Source organism: Dama dama, chromosome 21 (genome assembly GCF_033118175.1).
Source record: "Dama dama isolate Ldn47 chromosome 21, ASM3311817v1, whole genome shotgun sequence".
Lineage (NCBI taxonomy): Eukaryota > Metazoa > Chordata > Mammalia > Artiodactyla > Cervidae > Dama > Dama dama.
In genome coordinates, this window is record NC_083701.1 from 45,949,149 (window position 1) to 45,975,723 (window position 26,575).

Below are 26,575 nucleotides of genomic sequence, written 5' to 3' on the forward strand. Positions count from 1 at the left end.
TGAGTCAGAACCAACGCCAGGGGGTAAGGGCTACTGGATCAGGCTGGAAAAAGTCCTTCCTGAGGAAAATCTGACTCTCTTATTTGAAAATGCACTATTTATAATCTGAGTGTCCAGCTCCTGTAGGCAGACCTATACAGGACTTGTTACTGTAGACCAACTACCAAGCTACAAAAGCATTTGTCATAGTGTTATCTCATTTAAACTCTTAAGACTTCACTGTTTCCAAAATTTACTTAACGTTACTTTAGGGTATACTTGAAAAATCAGATAGGGGATTGCTTCCTGGCCTAAAGCAGGTAGCAAATAAACACACAGTTGGCATTTCAACAAAATTTTCTCTCCTTTTGGAGAAAGAGCATGCCAAGTAAAAACCACAATAAAAGAAATCTTAATTTTCATCTATTTACAGCAGGAGATAAGCTAAATGTCCTCTCATTCTGACTTCAGTTTTAGTTCAGTTCAGTTCAGTCACTTAGTCGTGTCCGACTCTTTGTGACCTCATGGACTGCAGCACACCAGGCCTCCCTGTCCATCACCAACTCCCAGAGTTTACTCAAACTCATGTCCATTGAGTCAGCGATGCCATCCAACCATCTTATCCTCTGTCATCCCCTTCTCCTCCCACCTTCAATCTTTCCCAGCATCAGAGTCTTTTCAAATGAGTCAGCTCTTCGCATCAGGTGGCCAAAGTTTCGGAGTTTCAGTTTCAGCATCAGTCCTTCCAATGAATATTCAGGACCAATTTCCTTTAGGATTGACTGGTTGGATCTCCTTGCAGTCCAAGAGACTTTATTGGGACTCAAACTAAAATTTTAAAATTGAGCTCAAATGGTAACTTTTACGTTTAATTTGTACCACAGATGGACTGAACTTGGTATTTTCATCTGCAAGAATGTTTAAACCTTTAATTTTCTCCTAAAAGGGTAAAGAAATGAACAAAACAATCAGTGATCAAATTTAGAAATTTATTTACAAAAGTTAATTATTTTTGCTTTTAAAAAATAATTATTCAATTCATGAAGAATAACCAAAAACAAATCTCATCAAAATGTATTACAATAGTCTTTCACAGAATCAATAGCTTTTTTAAAAACCACCAGTGAATACTTTAATGTAAAACCACAGTGTAAAAAATAGAAACTTTAATTCTAGTGACAAGACTGAAAGCAGATAAATAATCTTCTTCAAAGGGAAAAAATAACTTGAGGGGAAAAAAAATGGTGTAACATGTGTAAAGCCGGAAATTTAAATATCAGTTTAGTTCCTCATTGCTAACATGGCATTTATATCCCAGATGAGATTTCGTAATTGATCCATAATTTGCTTCAGCTGTTGATTCTTCTGTTTGAGTTTCTGCAGAAACAAAAGAATTTATCAAAAAATGTTTTATGAAATACAGACCATGAAGATATAAGATTAAAATGTCATAAGTCAGAACTCTAATGAACCAGACAGAAATTAATCCTTAAGGCATAGTAAGAGTAGGAAATGGCAACCCACTGCAGTATTCTTGCCTGGAAAATTCTATGAACAGAGGAGCCTAGTGGGCTATAGTCTGTGGGGTCCCAAAGAGTCGGACACAACTGAGGGACTAAGCGTGCACTTCCTTAAGACAGAAGGTCTCAATACTTTTCTGGCTGCAAACATCCACTGAAAGGCATAATAAATTCTAATTCAGCCTACAGAGCCTATGGCTCCAGCCCCTACCTCCTTTTCCTCCTCCACTCGAACCACCAAAGAAAATAAGCTAAATATTCAATTATAAAACCTAAGCATATAGGTTTCCACAAGGCAGTGTGGCTTAATGGTTAAGAACACAAGCCCTAAAGCCTGGATTCTATGGGTTTACGCTCAGCTCCTTCACTAAGTAAATATTACTTCTCTGTGCGTCAGCTTCTACAACACAAAAATGGGGATAATAACTGAACCTATCTCATAAGGGTTGTTACGAAGAGTAAAAGATCTGATTCACGTCAAGTGTTAGCAGTGCGCCTGGCATACAAGTAAGTGAAAGTGAGTGAAAAGTCAAAGTGTTAGTTGCTCAGTTGTGTCGGACTCTTTGAGACCCCAAAGACAACAGCCTGCCAGGCTCCTCTGTCCATGTGATTGATTCTCCATGCAAGAATACTGGGGTGGGTAGACGTAAGCATTCAACAAATGTTACTGGTAGGCACAGAACATAAACTGTCAACAGAGAATATAAAGTATGATAAAAATGCAATTGATCTTTCAAACATGTGGCAGAAGTCACTAATTTCTCTCAGCATGAAGTGCAATCTACTTCTAATTCTGAAAACAGGATGCCACAGCCCTGATAGAATCTTATTCATAACTGAGATCTGCTGGATGCCCAGAGTGCACATGGCATGTGTCTGTTATCTCCAGATCTGGCTCTCTACCCGACCACAGTTTATAAACTTATTAAGCATCTTTTCTTCAAATCATATGTAGTAAATGTCTGTGTAGATAAAACAAGATCAGAACAGAGAATTTCAAAGTGTTCACTAGTTGTTATAATAATCATAACTGTTAAGTGACCTCTTGGAAACATTACATTTGGAAGTAATATATTTAGTTAGATAATTTTAAAGACACTACATTAAAATACCTCCAGATCAAGGTGTACATGTTCATTATAAAGAGACCTAGAAATCTTAATTTTGATTTATTAAAGAGCAAACTGAGATAAAATAAATTGCTCATATTCTATCTAGAGTTAGAGAGGTAACAGGAGGAAAGAAGCCAAAAGGAAGGAGGAAGAAATTCCTATTGGTATTTAACTTCTTAAAAGGCCAAGTTTGGTGAAAGAAGCTTAGTGATCACATTTTCAGTATTCATTAAGAAGTAACTAGAAGTAATAAAATTAATGAGTGGTTAAAAAGAGACTTTTTCAAATCAGTATCAAAACAGGTTACAGATGGTTCCCACAATGGTTTCATCAATGGAATAAATGCTACTTTCAAGAATACTCACTTGGAAATATAAATTCTGGTATTAAAAAATTTAGCTTCACTAACTCAAAAAATAAAGAGAACTAAAAAAGGGAGGATATTTTCAAGGTAATATTCAACTCTAGGGAACAGTAAAAAGTTTTTATTTAAAGAATGCCATATTATAAGGCATTAGGATAGTTTGTCTCAAAGAGACCACTAAGTTTTAAATTTAAAAAAATTAGCATACAACTAAAAAATACCTGGGGCCAAAACATCATGAAAATATCAACACCAAAGCTGACAGCTATGCTTATTAGTGGTTAAACTGTAAATAAATTTTCATGACATGATACAGGATTTAATATATACAATCTTGCCACTGATTGATTTTAACAGAGGTTGACAGCTGCTATTATCAAAATCCATCAGCTGTGCCTAATTAGTTACATTAACAGGTGAATGTGTAAGTAGAGTACTTAAAAAAATGTTTATGCTAAGTAATACTATGTAATTTAATATTCATCCAAAGGCTGTGACAGTTGATCAAAGTAGTCTGTCCTCCGTATCCATGGTTCTGTGTTAGCAGATTCAGTCAGCTGCAGATTGTGTAGTACTGTAGTATTTTATTGAAAAAAACCTGCATGTAAGTGGACCCACACTATCCAAACCTGTGTTGTGCAAGGGGCAACTGTGGTTGAAAAATCAAACCAATTAATTTCGACTTTTAATAGCATCTGTGTAATTACGTAATTAAATTGTTGCGTAGTCGCTCAGTCATGTCTGACTCTTTTGTGACCCTCCTCTGTCCACGGGATTCCCCAGGCAAGAATAATAGAGTGGGTTGCTATTTCCTTCTCCAGGGGATCTTCTCAACCCAGGGACTGAACCCGCATCTCCTACATTGGTTGGAAGATTCTTTACCACTAAGCCACCAGGAAAGCCCGTAGACCAACATTTTACCATCTGAAGGTGGTTATTTAAAATAAACATTTTTCACAGAAACACTCAGGTATGTGTGCCATTAAGACAGAAAAATATATCAGTTGATCATGAGTTTACTCAAGTGTTTTATAATTTTTCAATTATATTTTAATCTTATATTCCAGAAGGGAGGTACAAAATCTGAAGTAGAGGAAAGGGAAAAAGAATTAGTAGCAGTAATTAAACATAAGATAACTTGGTTAACAGGATATGTATTATGTTTAATTCACATTTATGATGCTTTATTTAAGGAATGAGTTAAAAACCTCTTTGGGTCAAAAAATCTACTTTGGTGTTTAGTTGTTAATTTTATTCTCTTTTGCCTTTTTAAGGGGAATTTCAATTCAAGTTTACCAAATCTTCGGCCTCTCCCCTTTAAAAAAAAAAAAAAATATATATATATATATTTTTTTTTTTTTTTCCCAAACTTTACACTTTTTAGGATGGACCTAGAGAGTGTCATTCAGAGTGAAGTAAGCCTCTCCCTTTTTTTCTTTTTTGTCTCTCTTTATCACTTAGTTCTTCAGTCTTTCCTCAAATTAGACTAACAATTTCCAGGAAGTAAGATAGCGCCACGAGGCCAATCAAATGAATACTTCTCCTGCCACTTAAGAGAAGATACCCTCTCTCTAAATTCTCTTCAAAATTTTTTCCAATGGAAATATAGGGCTAAGCTTTAAATCTGTTTAATTTAAAACATTTAATGGATTCTTTCCTTTTTGTAATAATCTTCAGTTCAATACCATGTTAACTGAAACAAGTTTTACCCCAAAGCCAGAGGCACATACAACAGCAAATTCAACAGATTTAAATGGTTTAATCAAAATCAAGGAGCATTCTCAAATGCCTGAAGTAGAAATGGGAACAGAATTTAAAATATGGGCTTTTCCCTCAGAAATACTATTTTGTGTACTGAAATAAACTTACCACAGATAAACACTGTGGACTAAACACGTGTTTCTTTTTTTTCTCAAACCCAAATAAAATGGCAGGAGGGGACTGCAAAGGCTATAAATTAATGTGGAGAAAAATGATCAGAAAGGAGACAATAGCAGATGCCAGGTGGCACATTTTAAGGTGGGGCATAGAAGGGTAAATGAGAGGAATGTTAAATGGCATGGGAGGAAACCACTGTACCACCCAGAAGGATGCCACTGAGAATGGCTGATCCTCCATGGAGAACTGGAGGCAAGTGCCACGGCAAAGTCTGCTGTGAGGCCTGGAGACCGAAGCTGGAGGGGAAGAGCTACAGAAGCAAGTGAGAGCCTAGGTGCTCATTCCTACTTCTCACCAACACGGGACTGAGTCCCCTCTCCACAGTTCCATACCCACTCCCCCTTTCAGGGAACCAGAAGGTTTGTTTCTTATGAACTGAATGGCTGGGATTTGGAGATTGAGTGCCACCAGCAGAGCAGAAGGCAAGAAGACAAGAGACTCTCCCTCTGTGTAGGACCCTGGAAGATTCTGAACAGCCCTAAAGAAAAAAATCTCAGCAAATGATCCTTGGTCCCCCAAAGAAAAAAGCCAGCTTGTTTCCATCTTGCTATGATGAAAGCCAACTCACAAAGCCTATGATTAGGGTCTTAGTGCCTCACTCCCAAATAGAAATGGCTCATGTTTAAGCATCAGATGTTCCACAGATCTCTGATCCTCCATCTACAAAGACAACAAAACATAATAGACAGGGGTTGACAAACTATGGCACATGACCTGTTTTTGTAAGGCCTGTGAACTAAGGATGGTTTTTACATCAGAACAAGGACCACCATGTCTCACAAAGCCTAAAAATATTTATAACTACGCTCTTTAAAATCTACCAAATGCCATATGAGAAGATTATGGAAGAACACCTTCTAATTTCTGAGGGAAATTAATTTACAACATATAATTTTATATCCAGCCAAACAATCAACTGGACAGATACACAAAGACTAAAAACTTAAGTCCCTGCATTTCTCCTGAAGGAGCCACTGATGTATGAACCTTACAAACAAGGGAGGAAATAAACCAAGAAAGAGGAAGATGGGAGACTAAGGAGATAGTAAAACTAACTGAAGAGGTGAAGGAAAGGCCCAGGACAGTAGTTGAATACCAGGTTTAGTGAGCATTCAATTCAGACCTAGCAAGATGGTCCTAGCAAGATGGAGGACTCTGAGGGGGGCAGGGTGGGGAGGGGGGTGGTGGAATGGGGGGAACAAACCTATAAGTCATCTGATAATTTGATGCTGGAAAGTTGGAAAACAGTACTGAGCTGCTCCCACAGATGCAAAAGAACTAATCAAAATTTTTCAAAATTACAGAACTATTAACTCTAGGAAAACAAAAAATTGTTCAAGGAAATATAACTCTGGTTTCCTATGTGGTTTAGCAATAAACAGTATCTATGTGCCATAATAATATGAACACAGAATATTTACTGAATCCCAATTATGACATAACCACAATGAAAGAATTGGGGGGAAGGAAAGAGGTAGGTGGGTCCTAGACAGAGACCATAAAGAGACCTACATCCTCATGTGGAAAAATACTTTTACATATCAAAAGCTTTGTATCAATTATATCCTTATCTTAAAATTCACAAAATTCTAGCTAGTAAGAGTTTTTTGATTACACACTGTCAAGGAACTACTATATTCTGATTATTTGAAAGGTCATTTTAAAAAAAATCAAGAATAGGCCATTTCAAAACCATATTAGAAAAAGGGAGAAACTTAGAGAAATAGGAAGTGAAATGAAACTTATCTTTAGAGAAATGATCTCATTCTGAAGTTTTTCTCTCCCCCGCCCCATCAAAATATCATATCTTCTAGGTTAGAGAACAAACTACATTTAAGTCACATGTAGCATTCTGAAATCAAAGTTATCATCACAATGGTGTTTTATTTACATGTACATTTCATTTTATAACTAACATCCTTACTACAGAGAAAAATAATAGAACACATCCACTGTGAATTAATATATAAGATTATCAACCGAAACATATATAACACTTCTTAATAAATGGATGTCTCATCTCTCTGGACTACCAACCACCACTTACTCTTCAAGATCTAACTTAAAAGTTTCCCCTCCTAATCCTTACTGTAAATTCTTTATGCTTATTACTTACTGTCAAATTTGCTGAAAATATTCTTAATGTATAATTCACCTCATAAACTTTTCTTAAATGTTATTTTAGAAAAATCTATCTTTCTTATCTGAGTTTTGATGTATACTTTTCTTTTCTAATATTTTGTTTTACAAGTCTTATTTTCACCTCTGAAATTCATTTTGACACATGGTGTAATGTAAAAACTAGCTAAATTTTCCCCAAAGTGTCTATTTTTAAAGACGAATTTTCCACATAGTCCCTCTTATGTCATATTAAATTCTCATATATTACTATAATAGTAAGACAGTTTTTCTGAATATTATTTCACTCATCTGTATAATCATAAGGGATTTGATTTAGGTCATACCTGAATGGTCTAGTGGTTTTCCCTACTTTCTTCAATTTAAGTCTGAATTTGGCAATAAGGAGTTCATGATCTGAGTCACAGTCAGCTCCCAGTCTTGTTTTTGCTGACTGTATAGAGTTTCTCCATCTTTGGCTGCAAAGAATGTAATCAATCTGATTTCAGTATTGACCATCTGGTGATGTCCATGTGTAGAGTCTTCTCTTATGTTGTTGGAAGAGGGTGTTTGCTATGACTAGTGCATTCTCTTGGCAAAACTCTATTAGCCTTTGCCCTGCTTCGTTCTGTACTCCAAGGCCAAATTTGCCTGTTACTCCAAGTATTTCTTGACTTCCCACTTCTGCATTCCAGTCCCCTATAATGAAAAGGAAATCTTTTTTGGGTGTTAGTTCTAGAAGGTCTTGTAGGTCTTCATAGAACTGTTCAACTTCAGCTTCTTCAGCGTTACTGGTCAGGGCATAGTCTTGGATTACTGTGATAGTGAATGGTTTGCCTTGGAAATGAACAGAGATCATTCTGTCGTTTTTGAGACTGCATCCAAGTATTGCATTTTGTACTCTTGTTGACTATGATGGCTACTCCATTTCTTCTAAGGGATTCTTGCCCACAGTAGTAGATATAATGGTCATCTGAGTTAAATTCACCCATTCCAGTCCATTTTAGTTTGCTGATTCCTAAAATGTCAATGTTCCCTCTGGCCATCTCCTGTCGACCACTTCCAATTTGCCTTGATTCACGGACCTAACATTCCAGGTTCCCTATGCAATATTGCTCTTTACAGCATCGGACTTTGCTTCTATCACCATTCACATCTACAACTGGATAGTGTTTTTGCTTTGGCTCCGTCTTTTCATCCTTTCTGAACTGTGGATGGAGGTTCGTGATACTGTACAGGAGACAGGGATCAAGACCGTCCCCAAGAAAAAGAAATGTAAAAAAGCAAAATGGCTGTCTGAGGAGGCCTTACAAATAGCTGTGAAAAGAAGAGAAGCAAAAAGCAAAGGAGAAAAAGGAAAGATATATCCATTTGAATACAGAGTTCCAAAGAATAGCAAGGAGAGATAAGAAAGCCTTCCTCAGCGATCAATGCAAAGAAATAGAGAAAAACAATAGAATAGGAAAGACTAGCGATCCCTTCAAGAAATTTAGAGATACCAAGGGAACATTTCATGTAGAGATGCGCTCAATAAAGGATATAAATGGTATGGACCTAACAGAAGCAGAAGATATTAAGAATAGGTGGCAAGAATACATAGAAGCTGGACAAAGCTGGACAAAATGGCTGGAGCTTCAGCTGCTATTCTGTAACACAAAAGTCAAAGTGAAGTCGCTCAGTCGTGTCGGACTCAAACACCCCGTGGACTGTAGCCTACCAGGCTCCTCGGTCCATGGGATTCTCCAGGCAAGAATACTGGAGTGGGTTGCCATTTCCTTCTCCAGGGGATCTAAGAATATACAGAAGAACCATGCAAAACAGATCTTCACAACCCAGATAACCATGATGGTGTGATCACCCACCTAGAGCCAGACATCCTGGAATGTGAAGTCAAGTGGGCCTTAGGAAGCATCACTATTAACAGAGCTAGTGGATGTGATGGAATTCCAGTTGAGCTATTTCAAATCCTGAAAGATGATGCTATGAAAGTGCTGTACTCAATATGCCCGCAAATGTGGAAAACTCAGCAGTGGCCACAGGACTGGAAAAGGTCAGTTTTCATTCCAGTCCCAAAGAAAGGCAATGCCAAAGAATGCTCAAACTACCGCACAATTGCACGCATCTCACACACTAGTAAAGTAATGCTCAAAATTCTCTAAGCCAGGCTTCAGCAATACATGAACCATGAACTTCCAGATGTTCAAGCTGGATTTAGGAAAGGAAGAGGAACCAGAGATCATATTGCCAACATCCGCTGGATTATCGAAAAAGCAAGAGAGTTCCAGAAAAGCATCTATTTTTGCTTTATTGACTATGCCAAAGACTTTGATTGTGAGGATTACCACAAACTGTGGAAAATTCTTAAAGAGATGGGAATACCAGAACACCTGACCTGTCTCTTGAGAAACCTGTATGCAGGTCAGGAAGCAACAGTTAGAACTGGACATGGAACAACAGACTGGTTCCAAATAGGAAAAGGAGTACGTCAAGGCTGTGTATTGTCACCCTGCTTATTTAACTTATATGCAGAGTACATCATGAGAAATGCTGGGCTGGAGGAAGCACAAGCTGGAATCAAGACTGCCAGGAGAAATATCAATAACCTCAGATATGTGGATAACACCACCCTTATGGCAGTAAGTGAAGAAGAGCTAAAGAGCCTCTTGATGAAAGTGAAAGAGGAGAGTAAAAAATTGGCTTAAGATTCAACATTCAGAAAACTAAGATCATGGCATCTGGTCCCATTACTTCATGGCAAATAGATGGGGAAACAGTGAAAACAGTGGCAGACTTTATTTTTTGGGGCTCCAAAATCATTGCAGGTGGCTAAATGCAGCCATGAAATTAAAAGATGCTTACTCCTTGGAAGGAAAGTTATGACCAACCTAAACAGCATATTAAAAAGCAGAGACGTTACTTTGCCAACAAAGGTCCATCTAGTCAAGGCTATGGTTTTTCTAGTGGTCATGTATGGATGTGAGAGTTGGACTGTGAAGAAAGCTGAGGCCAAAGAATTGGTGCTTTTGAACTGTAGTGTTGGAGAAGACTCTTGAGAGTCCCTTGGAATGCAAGGAGATCCAACCAGTCCATTCTAAAGGAAATCAGTCCTGAATATTCACTGGAAGGACTGATGTTGAAGCTGAAACTCCCAATACTTTGGCCACCTGATTCAAAGAACTGACTCACTGGAAAAGACTCTGATGCTGGGAAAGATTGATGGTGGGAGGAGAAAGGGACGACAGAGGATGAGATGGTTGGATGGCATCACCGACTTAATGGACATGAATTTGAGTGATGGACAAGGAGGCCTGGCATGCTGAAGTCCACAGGGTCAAAAAGAGTCAGACACGACTGAGCAACTGAACTGAACTGAGTCTGTCTGTTCTTATGCCAGTATTTCACACTTAATTATTTTTATAATATGCTTCATCTAACATTTTAATTTTTGAAGCAAAGAGTCTGTTCGTTTTATTACTTACTGGATTTTTAAATTATATGTATTTGAGTATGCTCTCAAGGAAAAAAGTTCCAATGTTTATTTGTTTTTTGATTGGTATTGCACTAAAATCTTACTATTTTGTGCAATTTCAAAAGAATTCACATTTATGCTTGGAGTGTTACTAACACTATTCTGTAAAGCAATTATCCTTCAATTAAAAAATTAAAAAACTGAAATAATCAAGACTGGCATTTTTAGAGTAGTTATTGCCCATGTAAGAATGTCATGTGTTTTTTTCAACTGTTCAAAATTTCTTTATGAGTCTGGCTAAGGGTTTATGAATTCTGCTTATCTTTTCTAAGAACCAGCTTTTAGTTTCATTCATCTGTGCAACTGTTTTCTTTGTCTCTTTTTCATTTATTTTTGCTCTGATCTTTATGATTTCTTTCTTTTTACTAACTTAGGTTTTATCTGATCTTTCTTTAGTTGTTTTAGTTGTAAGGTTAGGTTCTTTATTTGGGATTTTTCTTGGGAAGGGGTAGGTAGGGAGTTTGGGTTGGACATGTATACACTTCTGTATTTAAAATGGATAACAAAAAAGACCTACTGTACAGCACATGGAATTCTGCTCAATGATATGCGGCAGCCGGAATGGGAGTGCAGTTTGGGGGAGAATGGATACATGTGTAAGTATGGCTGAGTCCCTTTGCTCTTCACCTGAAACTATCATAACATTGTTCATCAGCTGTAGTCCAATATAATATAAAAAGTTTTACCAAAAAAAATCCTTTTATATATATGTTAAGTTTAGTCTCATCTATTATGGAAATCCTAACTACTTAATATTTGTTGTTGCAGTTGTGAATAGGATCTTATAATCTGACTGGTTTATGACATTATAGGAAAATGGTATAAATCTTTAAGCTCTTTTATCAAATACTTATTGCCTCTACTTGTTAATCAGTGAGCTGCTTTGAGCTTCATAAGCTTAAGCTATAATGTTATGTACTACCTTAACAAACTTAAATTTGTATATAATAACTTCTGTTTTATAAAGTTTGTTTCACTGGCTATAATTTCTAAAATAGCCTCAAACACAGTAGTATAAGGCATCTTATTTTCTTCCTGTTTTTAATATGACTGGAGAAGGAAATGGCAACCCACTCCAGTATTCTTGCCTGGAGAATCCTGTGGACAGAGGAGCCTGCTGGGCTGCTGTCCATGGGGTCCCACAGAGTCGGACACGGCTGAAGCGACTTAGCATGCATGCGTGCATTGGAAAAGGAAATGGCAACCCACTCCAGTATTCTTGCCTGGAGAATCCCAGGGATGAAGGAACCTGGTAGGCGGCCGTCTATGGGGTCGCACAGAGTCAGACACGACTGAAGCGACTTAGCAGCAGCAGTAATATGACTAGTTCTGTGTTTCATTTCTATGAAAAATGTGGGCTACATATCTGAAATAAAAAGTTTTTTTTAAAGACTATCACATGAATAATTTTAAGCATTCTTTGAGTCAGCAACATTTGAAGTCTATCAAATGTCTTTTAGATATGAGGAAAAAAATTTTTTTCAATTTAGCCTACAGATCTTATATAAGTAAACTAAGTTATCCTCCTCCACCTCAGAAAACCTTCTTTGGCTGTGGCAGATTAATTAATGTCCTGATGAATTCTATTAACTAGCATTAAGAATTTCAGGAGTGAGGCAGGAGGTGGGGGCACTTATTTGTGAGTAAAGCACCAAGACTGTAGTTTTATTTTGTGTGCCGTTTGTTAGCCATGCTTCTATCCCAGAATGGACTGACAACATCCCTTGTTTCCCTATGTTTCAAGAGAACTATCTGAACATTATCTTCTGAACTTCTGAAAGTACTCAGCAATAAATTCAAGTTAGGAACTTTTGTGGGCTGAAGGGTAGGATGGGGTAGTGCTTTGATAACTCTCAATTTCTTATTCAGCTGTTGAGACATTTCACATCTCCTACTTATAAAGTATTATCATTTGCTGCTCCAAATATGCTGTAACCTAGAGAGCTACAATTTTGCCTAGAAAAGAAAATGTAAATGGGTTGTGACAGAGTGCCTACGAGGCCTTTCTAAGAGCTTTATTGCCTGGTTTCAGTGATCTTCTGACTAACCAGATGGCATTTCTGTTTACCTTTGCATTTTGGGTTGTTCTCTAAGTAGGTTAAATTTGCCACAGAAACAACTGCAGGTAATTCTATAATTCAAATTACGTTTTTGAGTTACATAGACTCCCTTGTAATTTTTATCAATAATTCAGAAATAGAAGACATACAGACTAGCAACTCACTTTATTGACTTCAGCAATTTCTCGCCTCTCTTCACTAGCAAAACGAGGTGGGCCGGCCCGCTCATCATTCTTTGAGCCATCTTCTTCCACATATGGAATAAGTTGCTGAGAGTGACAGGCACAAGTTAAAAGTCAAACATATGACACACAATTTCCAATTATACTGGCATAGATAATGCATCCAGTTAAGATCAACTTTTATACTTTTATCTTAACAGTACAAAAATACATTTTAATTCAAGTGATGGCCTAAAATAAAAGCATTAGAAGTATATATCATTTCAATGCATTCTGTACATTTGCTTTTTTGGGTTTCTTTTGCAAAACAGTCCTTTTAGCAAAATTAGTTGTCACATGTAATTAAGAAATATCCTACTCAGTCAATCAGCAAATATTTAATTGGCAGATACTGGGTGAGGAGACACTGCAAAAATAATGACAAATAAGATACAAGTCCTACCCTTGAGAACTTTATGTCCATTCAGCTAGAATAGGCTTTCCTTCATCTATACTAGAAAGAAAGGAACTTCATGGACATATATTATATAATTGTGATTTACTTGCTATCAAAGTGTCTACGTAGATCTCTAGATGTCTTTTAGTTGGGAGAGAGTTTTTTTTGTAAGAGAAAAAGTTTATATAGCAATGAAACTTCCAGAAGAATTATAATTAGATATGTATGGGTTTGTGATGACATTTGTTTGATGAAACCCCTTGTAGGGTCAACAGAGACTGTCTCTTCCATCTTATATTACCAGTGCAGGAACAGGACAGAGGTGAGTAACTGGTGTAACCAGTAATTAATCTGGCCAAACTTCTGTGAATTCTTGGGACAAATATAAATTTGGCTACATCTACAACTACTTTCTTCCTTTCCTCTCTCCAAATGCAGACAGTGGTCCTTCATCTCAAATACATTTAGTCTTCATTCCTGTATACTGATTCCTCTGCCCTCCTGTCTTCATTATTTGTTTCCCCTGACCTTGCCTGACTGTTTTCTTCCTTTTTCATCTAAACAAGAGCTCCCATTTGGAAGGAAAAAAAAAAAAAAAAACACCAAACCCTCAACTCTATCCCTCCTACCACCTACTGCTTTCTTCTTTTTAGTCTAGGCTTCTTGAAAGATGGATATCCACTTGTTGGCTTCAGTTCCTTACTTCCTGTTTAATCTTCAGCTCACTGTGATCTGACTTCTGTTGCTACCTTTCCACCAAAGCTCCGACCAAATATACCAACAATTTTCCTCTAGCAAAATCTGCTGGACAGTTTTCATTCCTTATTTTCCTTGACTTTTCTGCAGCCTCTGTCAGAGTCCACCATATTTCTGACCCTCCACATCTCTGACCACTTTTTTTCAGGCTGTATTGCAGTTTACTCTTTCTCTGTTCACCTCATACATGCTGATCACTCAAATAAGAAAGCACTGATGACATGAAACTGTTCTTCATATGCAGTGAGAGAACATCTAACCCCACTCCCTGCCACCAGCTACCTCTGGGGGCAGACATTATCACTTGTCAATAGGAAAGGACCACCTATAAAAATAACCATATACCTGATTAACTAAAATATACCTATCATCCAAGATTAAACTTAAATATGTTTAAAAACAAGAGTGATTCTACTAAGATAATTTAAATTAATAATGGTGAAAATGGTTATAACCTTTTATCCATAAAGAACTTACATGAAAACCACTGTAAAAGTATTTTACAATGTCTACTAAAACATCATGCACTGATTTAATTAAAATGAGACACTAACAGCAATAATAAAAGTTGCCACAGATAATCTCCCCCAACAACAAAAACTCACTATCAGCCTGGATGCTAAAGTCTGCAAGAAATTATCAAATGAAAAGACAGCACTACACAGTACTATATATATATACACTCACACACATATGTATCTCACAATTTCATCTTTTCTAGTCAAAAGTAAAACCAGTATGATCAAAATCTGGAAATACTGTGAAAATAGAAGAGAAAAAGGGAAAAAATTACAAACATCCTAAGACTCTTACATTCACCCTCCCTCAACCACTAAAACTTGCCTCTACTGGAATGGGATCCATCCCTCCGCAGTTTTCATTGCATTTATCATAGACCAATCTCAGCTTCCTGAAGAGAATAGAAAGTTGGCGAAGATGATCCTGTAGTTTTGCTAACCGGTCTTGGTATGTTCCAGTATGGTAAGTGACACCATTTGGCAGCTTCTCGGAGAAAAAACCAAAAACGTAAAGTAATGAAAATCAAGATTTTCTTTAAGCAAAGCTAAGGAACAGAAACAATCTTTGAGCAATGCATAAAAGCAAGCTGTTCTTCACAATGAATCAAGTGCAACTTTAACAGTAATACATGCTCATTTATTAATTAGCTCCTTGGCATACTGTCAAGCAGTTCTAGAAAAGACTTTGTGATAAGCCTTTCTGATAAGTTGAAATGCTTTCTGCCTCTAACTTTTAATTATATGTATACCACAGTTTTGTATTATAACTAAAAAGAATACACAATTTTAATATCACTTATGATAATGTAAAAGCAGCAAGGTGCTGAACTCAACCAGGAGCTGAATTCAAACAATTCAAAATATAATTTAAAGAAAAAGAAGAAAAGGAAAAAAATGAAGATCAGGACTTTTCAGTAGAAGAAAAAGAAGAGTATGCTACCGTTGTTGCAAAAATAATCTCAAGATACGTTAACTATGATAATTAAGATGCTCTAGGCATGCATTAAAACATAAAGCTGTCACAAAAAAGAAATGAAAATGGAGAGATCACAACAGACAACACTGAAATACAAAGGATCATAAGAGACTACTACCAGCAGCTCTATGCCAATAAAATGGACAACTTGGATGAAATGGACAAATTCTTAGAAAAGTATAACTTTCCAAAACTGAACCAGGAAGAAATAGACGATCTTAACAGACCCATCACAAGCAAGGAAATCGAAACTGTCATCAAAAATCTTCCAGCAAACAAAAGCCCAGGACCAGATGGCTTCACAGCTGAATTCTACCAAAAATTTAGAGAAGAGCTAACACCTATCTTACTCAAACTCTTCCAGAAAATTGCAGAAGAAGGTAAGCTTCCAAACTCATTCTATGAGGCCACCATCACCCTAATTCCAAAACCAGACAAAGATGCCACAAACAAAGAAAACTACAGGCCAATATCACTGATGAACATAGATGCAAAAATCCTTAACAAAATTCTAGCAAACAGAATCCAACAACATATTAAAAAAATCATACACCATGACCAAGTGGGCTTTATCCCAGGAATGCAAGGATTCTTTAATATCCGCAAATCAATCAATGTAATACACCACATTAACAAATTGAAGATAAAAACCATATGATTATCTCAATAGATGCAGAGAAAGCCTTTGACAAATTTCAACACTCATTTATGATTAAAACTCTCCAAAAAGCAGGAATAGAAGGAACATACCTCAACATAATAAAAGCTATATATGACAAACCCACAGCAAGCATCACCCTCAATGGTGAAAAATTGAAGGCATTTCCCCTGAAATCAGGAACAAGACAAGGGTGCCCACTCTCACCACTACTATTCAACATAGTGTTGGAAGTTTTGGCCACAGCAATCAGAGCAGAAAAAGAAGTAAAAGGAATCCAGATAGGAAAAGAAGAAGTAAAACTCTCACTGTTTGCAGATGACATGATCCTCTATATAGAAAACCCTAAAGACTCTACCAGAAAATTACTAGAGCTAATCAATGAATATAGTAAAGTTGCAGGATATAAAATTAACACACAGAAATCCCTTGCATTCCTATATACTAACAATGAAAAAACAGAAAGAGAAATTAAGGAAACAATACCATTCACCATTGCAACAAAAAGAATAAAATACTTAGGAGTATATCTACCTAAAGAAACAAAGGACCTATACATAGAAAACTATAAAACACTGATGAAAGAAATCAAAGAGGACACAAATAGATGGAGAAACATACCGTGTTCATGGATTGGAAGAATTAATATTGTCAAAATGGCTATTCTACCCAAAGCAGTCTATAGATTCAATGCAATCCCTATCAAGCTACCAACGGTATTTTTCACAGAACTAGACCAAAGAATTTCACAATTTGTATGGAAATACAAAAAACCTCGAATAGCCAAAGTAATCTTGAGAAAGAAGAATGGAACTGGAGGAATCAACCTGCCTGACTTCAGACTCTACTACAAAGCCACAGTCATCAAGACAGTATGGTACTGGCACAAAGACAGAAATATAGATCAATGGAACAGAATAGAAAGCCCAGAGATAAATCCACGAACCTATGGACACCTTATCTTTGACAAAGGAGGCAAGGATATACAATGGAAAAAAGACAACCTCTTTAACAAGTGGTGCTGGGAAAACTGGTCAACCACTTGTAAAAGAATGAAACTAGAACACTTTCTAACACCATACACAAAAATAAACTCAAAATGGATTAAAGATCTAAATGTAAGACCAGAAACTATAAAACTCCTAGAGGAGAACATAGGCAAAACACTCTCTGACATAAATCACAGCAAGATCCTCTATGACCCACCTCCCAGAATATTGGAAATAAAAGCAAAACTAAACAAATGGGACCTAATGAAACTTAAAAGCTTTTGCACTACAAAGGAAACTATAAGTAAGGTGAAAAGACAGCCCTCAGATTGGGAGAAAATAATAGCAAATGAAGAAACAGACAAAGGATTAATCTCAAAAATATACAAGCAACTCCTGCAGCTCAATTCCAGAAAAATAAATGACCCAATCAAAAAATGGGCCAAAGAACTAAACAGACATTTCTCCAAAGAAGACATACAGATGGCTAACAAACACATGAAAAGATGCTCAACATCACTCATTATTAGAGAAATGCAAATCAAAACCACAATGAGGTACCATTACACGCCAGTCAGGATGGCTGCTATCCAAAAGTCTACAAGCAATAAATGCTGGAGAGGGTGTGGAGAAAAGGGAACCCTCTTACACTGTTGCTGGGAATGCAAACTAGTACAGCCGCTATGGAAAACAGTGTGGAGATTTCTTAAAAAACTGGAAATAGAACTGCCATATGACCCAGCAATCCCACTTCTGGGCATACACACTGAGGAAACCAGATCTGAAAGAGACACGTGCACCCCAATGTTCATCACAGCACTGTTTATAATAGCCAGGACATGGAAGCAACCTAGATGCCCATCAGCAGATGAATGGATAAGGAAGCTGTGGTACATATACACCATGGAATATTACTCAGCCATTGAAAAGAATTCATTTGAACCAGTCCTAATGAGATGGATGAAGCTGGAGCCCATTATACAGAGTGAAGTAAGCCAGAAAGATAAAGAACATTACAGCATACTAACACATATATATGGAATTTAGAAAGGTGATAATGATAACCCTATATGCAAAACAGAAAAAGAGACACAGAAATACAGAACAGACTTTTGAACTTTGTGGGAGAATGTGAGGGTGGGATATTTCAAAAGAACAGCATGTATACTATCTATGGTGAAACAGATCACCAGCCCAGGTGGGATGCATGAGACAAGTGCTCCGGCCTGGTGCACTGGGAAGACCCAGAGGAATCGGGTGGAGAGGGAGGTGGGAGGGGGGATCGGGATTGGGAATACATGTAAATCCATGGCTGATTTATATCAATGTATGACAAAACCCACTGGAAAAAAAAATAATAATAATAATAAAAAAAAAAGAAAGAAAAAAAAAATTTCAAAAAAAAAAAAAAGAAATCAATAGCAGGGGATCTATAGTAGCAAGTCAATCTGTACTTGAACATCTTTCATAAATTACTGCAAGTAACTGCTATGATCATAACTCTGTCTTGGATGCTTATATATTTTTATTCAGGAATTTTACCAAAAGAAGTCAAAATACATACTGAAATGACAAAAATCACAGATAAATGGAGAAACTGATTACTACTTACAACTAAATGCACATTTTGTGTAGTGCTGAAACTTATAAAATCTTCCTCTCTCTGTACATCTTTACAATATTTTATTCCCACAATTTGATCTGTGAAATTATCCTAAAACTAGAATTAACAAAATTTGTACTATGGTTTCTAGTATACAAGGTAATTTCATTATAATCACTAATTCATACACTTATCTTGAGGATTATAAAGTGACTTAAAATCAAAACTCCAACTAATGTCTAATAGCTAGAAGATCAATCCAGTCTTTTCTAAACCTCACTTCATCCATTTTTTCTTTTCTAAACAACTGAGGTAAGAATCAAATAAAGCCTGATACAGTGTTCAGAGAAGAAGAAACAAGAGCCACTATTGTTCCAAGTAGGTAAAACCATAAACATGGAGGGAAAAAAAAAAAGACTAAAGGCATATACATAGTTATACATATATAGTTATTAAAAGGTGTAATAGTTGATAAAAGATGTAATAGGAAGATAGGCTTAATAATTGATTTTCTTCTTTTACCTCATTTCTAAATTTCCTGTAATGTTATGATTTATAAGTTAAGGAGATAGATCTTTTAAAATTCTTTGAAATTAGTTTTTATAATATTAGGATTTTTGGAAACTTTCAAGCATTAAAACATTCTGAGGATGATATCGCAAAGAAGAGTGATATAGTAATAAAGACTGAATTAGTGAAAACAGTTTAAAGGACAAAAGCATTGAGAGTTCACCCCCCACAATACTATGTAGCATTTCTCACGATCTTTCAATTCATGAACTTTCAAAAACATTAAAAAATAAGAAAAAAATTTCAAAGGATCACTGCTTTCTTATTTGGGTGACAATAAGAAATATAATAATTACACTTTACATACAGAAGCAGGCTATACCTTTATTATGGTACTACATTTTTTGTACCTACATTGTAGATACTACATACTTTGCCTATATTTTGTGTTTAATAAAGACTAGAAGATATTCACATTTATATCTCTATTTAGCATAGTGCACATGTGTAAGAGTATGTTTTGTATGTATCTAATAAACATGATCCAAGGATCATCTGCAAGGAGATCCAACCAGTCCATCCTAAAGGAAATCAGTCCTGAATACTCACTGGAAAGATTGATGCTGAAGCTGAAATCTCCGATACTTTGGTCACCTGATGCCAAGAACTGACTCACTAGAAAAGACCCTGATGCTGGGAAAGATTGAAGGTGGGAGGAGAAGGGGACGACAGGGGATGAGATGGTTGGATGGCATCACCAACTCGATGGACATGAGTTTAAGCAAGCTCCGGGAGTTGGTGATGGACAGGGAAGCCTGGCGTGCTGCAGTCCATGGGGTCGCAAAGAATCAGACATGACTGAGTGACTGAACTCAACTGAACTGTGGAGGGAGGTTAGACAGGTAGCAGATGAGGAGGAATGTTCACTGTAATGTCCCTTATTTCTGAATTCAGAATATATTTTATATTAAAAAGAAAGGTAAGATTTAAAGCATAACAAATAGAACCAAAGCAATACTTTTTCATGCAGGGAATCAACCTAGGATCTAGTGATTTGGGGGGAGACATCTGTTAGCCCCATGAAATTTTATTCAGAATGTTTCCTTATATGTGCAGTCTTCTCAGAAGAGAGTCTGTAGTTTTCATCAGATTCGCAAGAGGCTAAAGGACAACTAATAAAGAAGGACTTCTCTAAAACCAATGCTCAGAAATAACCTCAGAAGTTGGTATTTATGGCACATCATCCTTCTGGATTAATAGTATAGAAGATAATTTAAAAAACTTGAACTTAAAAATGTATTAACAAATAGTTTATATGTAGTCTTGTTTGTACCACTTCTCCTCCCAGCTTTCTATAAATTAAGGAGCACACTGTTGCTTACTTTACAGCCAATTATGATATGGCCCAAAGGGGCTTAGTGAGTTAAAACACAGAATTCACAAGAAGCACAAAGAAATAATTATTGTAGTCCTTACAAGTTGGGTTTGAATATATGTCCACATGTAATCTAGTTATTGATAGTATCTTTTGAAAGAGTTCAGTTCTTTCACTGACAGTCATGGATGTGTATTATATCTCTGTTAATAATACAAACTGTTGATAGCAAAATAGTATAATAAAGAGGTTAGAAGCTACCAGTCATATATGATGTTGAGTAAATTCTTCTCTCTTTAAGTCTCTGTTTCCTTAACTGTAAAATAGAGATAAAAATACTTCTTAGAACTGTTCTTATAACAATGTACCCGACTAAGGAAAGTATTTGATAAATGTTAGCTATTAGCTCTACTAGTCCCATACAGCAGCTTAAAAATAAATATTTGCTAAATTCTGAGAGATAATTTAATCTGTACTTTAATCATCTTACATTTTAATCTATAAATTTTTAAAACGATTGCCAAAGATTTCACATCTCCTCTTGGATTCCCTTTTTATCTCACAGTGGCTTATTGACAGGGTCTTATATTTCCATACAGTTGTATTACTTCTAGAATCAAGAGGAAATACACCCCAATCATTTTATGTAAAAAGGCAATAAAACAATCTTTAGTGCACCAGCTAAAATAAAAGTTTGAAAGAGAGTCCAAGGACCTTTTCAAATTTACCGTACACTGACTATCACCTCTGTCACTTCACCTCTCAGAGCCATAGAAACCTCATCCATAAAACAAGAATGATATCCACATCACACAGTAAAAAGATACGCCTTAAAAATGGGTTAGTAAAATAGTAAAATGGTGCTGGAATGACATGATATCCAAACGCAAAAAAAAGAAAAAAAAAAAGACAGTTCCATATCTATCATTATTTTTAAAAAGTAACTCCATGTGGATCATAGACCTAAATGTAAAACCTAAAACTATAAAACTTCCAGAAGAAAATATAAGTAATCTTTGAGTTAGACAAAGATTTCTTAGGTATGGCACCCAAACCCAAAATCTGTAAAAGGACAAATCAATAAATTGGATTCCATCAAAATTTAAAACATCTGTTCTTCAAAGGGCAATGTGAAGAGAATGAAAAGACATACCACAGACTGGGAGAAAGTACTGACGAAACAAAAAGACATACAATTCCAAAAAAAAAAAAAAAAAGGAAAAAGACAGTAACAAGTACTGGCAAGGATGAGGAAACTTTTGGAAAAGTTTCTTAAAATGGTAATCAATCATTTCCCTCATAATCCAGCAATTCCAGGCCTAGGCATCTACCTACTCAAGAGAAATGAAATACATGTTCACACAAACATTTGTAGCTGAATACTCAGAAGTATTTATAATAGCTCCAAAGTGGATGCAAACCAAATGGCCATCAACAGATACACTAATTGTGATATAGTCATACAACAGAATACTATTCAGCAATGAAAAGGAATGACCTATTGATATTTGTTGAGTGAAAGGAGCCAGATCCCGCCCCCCCCCGCCCGTCCCCAATCATAGTGTATGATTTCATGTATATGAAACTCTAGAAAATGCCAACTAGCTTATGATGCCAGAAAGCAAAAGGGAGATTGCCTGTGGATGGAAAGCCAGAAGTAAAGATTTAAAAGGGGCACGGGAATGTGCTCACATCGCCACAGAGGGAACTGTGGGGTGATGGACGTTGGTTTCACAAGTACACATGTGTCCAAACTCTGAATAAATGCATTGTACTGGGAGTCAGTTATACCAAAATAAAGCTGTTAAGCAAAAATGGTAAGCAGAATCTGAATTCAACTCCTTGAACCATCACAAAATATTCTGTGGGAAAATATGAGATTAAAATAACCCAAAGGGAGTTGCGGAGTGAGGCCCACCTCCACCTTGAAAGGTACAAGAGTTCGCCTAGAGCCTAGAGAACCCAGTCGAATCTAGAAAACGCGGCTTCATTCTTTCAGAAATCCGGTCTGGAAAACATCACCTTCACATCTTGGGGACAGATACTTTATCGGGGAACGCATCTGAATGTAAATGAGGGAGACCCCATACTCGAGGATTGTCTAGGGCAGCCGCGTCGACGCCGAGGGACCTCACATAACAATTAAACCAGCTGCCCCTTCCCTCGGAGAAGCGCCTCGCTCTCTCCACGCACGGCCCGGAGTGGGGCCCGCCCTCCTTCCCACCTGCATATTCCTCAGGAGCTGGAAGATCTCCATGGTGCGGTACACGATGTCTTGGACCGTCTCCTGCCCGATTCGGCAGAGCGATGCAGTGTTGACCTCTCGGGCCGCCTGCTGGGCCTGGGGCCCGGCGAAAGGCCCGGGCGCCATGCCCGATGCCGCCAACGGAGGGGTGGACATGGCGTGGCAGCGGCGTCAGGTCAGCAGGGCTGGAGGACAGGTGTCGGGGATATTCCCCGACGCAGCGCGGCCTCAGGCCTTTGCGTAAACAGGAGCTAGTAAGACCTGGGCGGTCTGATTTCAAAACAGCGGCCGCGATTTCCGCCACGTTGACGTAGCACGCCGTCAGACGTCACAGGGCCCGCCCACTCGGCTGGTCCCTGGAAACCTGTGGTTCAAGGACGGCCGGGATTGGACTGGACGCGCGGGCGGGTCGGGTCGGACGTGTTGAGCAGCCAATCACCGGGTGCACTCCAGACAGAGGGGGTGGTGCGCAGGGTGGAAGGCAGGTGGGCTTTCCCACAGTTCGTTTCCCAGTCTCAGCCAGTGGTTAAAATTCTTAGTAGAACTCTGACTTCGTGTTCATTTCCTTGCTGATTATTGCCTTGTCACAAGCCCACGACGTTTGTAGTATTACTTTCCTTTCACAGCTGGAAGGCAGACAAGCTTTCCTGATCACGGAAAGTATAAAATTAACACTTTTGTCTCTCGTGGCATACAATTCCTCTACTTCCTTCCCTTTTCTGACTTTGGCACTATGTTATATATAATTTTCAGTCTGTTTTTCTGACTTCTTGCTTTATTCACACACACCAGTTATCCTGGACTAAAATTCAAAGTTAGCACTGCCCAACTGTGGACAAATCACATCAGCTTCAAGCTTTCCCAGTGTCAGGGTCTTTTCCAGTGAGTCAGTTCTTCGCATGAAGTGGCCAAAGTATTGGAGCTTCAGCTTCGGCATCAGTCCTTCCAATGAATATTCAGGGCTGATTTCCTTTAGGAGTGACTGGTTGGATCTCCTTGCAGTCCAAGAGACTCTTAAGAGTCTTCTCCAACACCACAGTTCAAAAGCATCAATTCTTTGGTGCTCAGCTTTCTTTATAGTCCAGCTCTCACATCCATACATAACTACTGGAAAAGCATAGCTTTGACTAGATGGACCTTTGTTGGCAGAGTAATGTCTCTGCTTTTTAATATGCTGTCTAGGTTGGTCATAGCTTTTCTTCCAAGGAGCAAGCATCATTTAATTTCATGGCTGCAGTCACCATCTGTAGGGATTTTGGAGCCCAAGAAAATAAAGTCTCTCACTGTTTCCATAGTTTCCCCATCTGTTTGCATGAAGTGATGGGACCAGATGCCATGATCTTCATTTTTTTGATGTTGAGTTTTAAGCCAACTTTTTCACTCTCCTTTTTCACTTTCAAGAAAGTTTTTTAGTTCTTCTTTGCCTTCTTCTTTGCCATAAGGATGGTGTCATCTGCATATCTGAGATTATTGATATTTCTCCTGGCAATCTTGAATCTAGCTTGTGCTTCATCCATCCCAGCATTTCGCATGATGGGAAACCTTTGGAATTGTTGATAGTATTAAGTGAGATTCTGAATATAAAATACTTATAGTTCAAAGCATAAGTATTCAATAAATATGCTCACATGTATAACAGTGAGAAGAAATAGGTAAAGTTAGAAGTAAGGAATAAAGTTGTCCTAGGACAGAGGCAATAGGAATACTAAGGGACAGAAACCAGGAAAAGAAGGCCATAATAACAAAGTTGACAATAGCCTGTGAGATTGAAGGAAAACCAAGATAATATCATACGATGGAAGTCACAGGAAGCACAGGTTATTTCAGAAAGGAGCTCTTGGTTAAAAGTGTCAGATACTGCTGTAAAAGGAGGTATCTTAATTTAAAGAATAGGAATATTCAGTGGTAAATTCTTGCCTGACATCCTGTTCAAAAAATGGTGAAGTGAGACAGCAACTATGTGTTCAGTCCAGGAACTATGCTGCCCTTTTCCTTTGCAACAGAATATTTGATTTTAATAGACATCAGGGTGAAAATATGTCTCAGTCTTCATTACATGTTGGCAAGGCTGTTTTACTGGGTCATAGCCAGTGGGTTAGAAGCATGGGTGACATGTGAGGCTATTGGTAGTTATGTCTAAAAGAAGGGAGCTGTCTGTACAGCATGATAACCAATGAAACAAACAGGCACCTGTGGAATGGGAGAAAATATTTTGCAAGCCATAATATTCACATAAGAGGCTAATATCCAAAATATATAGGAACTTATACCACTAAATAGCAAAAGGATAAATAATTCATCTAAATATTTGGCAGAGGCTCTCAATAGATATTTTTCTAAAAAAGATGTAAAAATGGCCAAAGAGTCCATGGGAAAATGTGCCACATCACTAACCATCAGGGAAATGCAAATCAAAATCACAAGGAGATACCACCTCACAGCTATTAAAATGGCTATTATCAAACATAAGAGGTAGGAGTTGGCTACAGTGCGGAGAAGGGAACCTTTGTGCACTGGTGGTAGGACTGTGAATTGGAACAGCCACTGTGGAAAGAGTATGGAGGTTCCTCAAAAACTTAAAAATAAAACTACCATATTATGTAGCAATCACGTTTCTGAGTATATATCCAGAAGAATTGAAATGAGGATTTCAAAGCGATATCTACATTCCCATGTTCATTGCAGCATTATTCACAATAGCAGAGATGTAGAAATGACCCAAACAGTCATCGACAGATGAATGGACAAAGAAAATGTGATGCGTGCATGTATTTCAACCTTTAAAAAGAAGCAAATTCCATCCCTTGTGATAACAAGGATAGACCTACAAGACGTTATGCTAAGTTAATTAAGTCAGTCACAGAAGATCAAATGCAGCCATGATTCATCTTATATGAGGGACCTAAAATAGTCAAATGTATAGAAGTAGACAATAGAATGTTGGTTACTGGGAATGGAGACAAAGGTTTATGGGGAGTTCTAATGGATAAAGGTTACAGTTATGTAAGATGAGAAAGTTCCAGAGATGTGTTGTACAATATAATAGGTATAGTTAAGAAGATATTGTATACTTTAAAATGTCTTAAGAGGGTTAATCTCATATTGGATCCTTAACACACTCACACACAACCCCAAAGGGACACAAGGAAATTGCTGGAGGTGATGAATACATTTATTACCTTGATTGTGATGATGGTAAAATGAGTATATACATATGTCCAAACTCACCAAATTGTGTACATTAATTGTGTGCAGTTCTTTGTATACCAGTTATTCTTCAATAAAGCTTGAGAGGTGGACAAAAAGAAGAGAGCCTACAATTTCTTCTTCCAACTGGAATTCAGACATTGTGGCTGCAGCTCAAATGAGCTCTTATTTGGGGACATTTTTTGTCACATGTGACTGAATCTAATTCTAGCTGCTGAAGTGGCAACTTTGGAATTTGCCCTGAGCTCCATTTAGCTCTTCCTGATTCCAGCATAGGTTCTCCCAATACAATGATTTACCGCCTCTCCTTTAAATGATCCAAAAAACAGACCAGAGCCCCTTTTGACCTGGTGCACCATCCCCAGCGGTGCCACAAGCTCTTGTGTAATTTCAGGAGTGGAGTTAGCTTTGCTTCTGTTCCCACAGAAAGTGCTCACCTCTGCACTTTCTAGTACCTGGGCATGCTCAGTTGTTCAGTCATGTCCAACTCTTTGAGACCC

General features: G+C 37.4%; 1 protein-coding gene across 1 annotated transcript; it reads right to left on the bottom strand.

Annotated features, from left to right (window-relative positions):
* Positions 1–954: 954 nt before the first annotated feature.
* MED30 (mediator complex subunit 30) lies at positions 955–23,187 on the bottom strand. The gene is made up of 4 exons (XM_061123570.1): positions 22,848–23,187; positions 14,838–14,996; positions 12,785–12,889; positions 955–1,356 (listed from the first exon to the last, which is right to left on the bottom strand). Exons 1-4 carry the CDS (start codon positions 23,022–23,024, stop codon positions 1,261–1,263), a joined length of 537 nt encoding a protein of 178 aa, XP_060979553.1. The 5' UTR covers positions 23,025–23,187; the 3' UTR covers positions 955–1,260.
* Positions 23,188–26,575: the final 3,388 nt, after the last annotated feature.

Coding starts and splice junctions, on each gene's coding strand:
- MED30 (XM_061123570.1), bottom strand. CDS start 23,024: ATGTCCACCCCTCCGTTGGCGGCATCGGGCATGGCGCCCGGGCCTTTC. Junction 14,997..22,847: donor AGCTCCTGAGGAATATGCAG/GTGGGAAGGAGG, acceptor TTCTCCGAGAAG/CTGCCAAATGGTGTCACTTA. Junction 1,357..12,784: donor AAATTGCTGAAGTCAATAAA/GTGAGTTGCTAG, acceptor TTGTTTCTGCAG/AAACTCAAACAGAAGAATCA.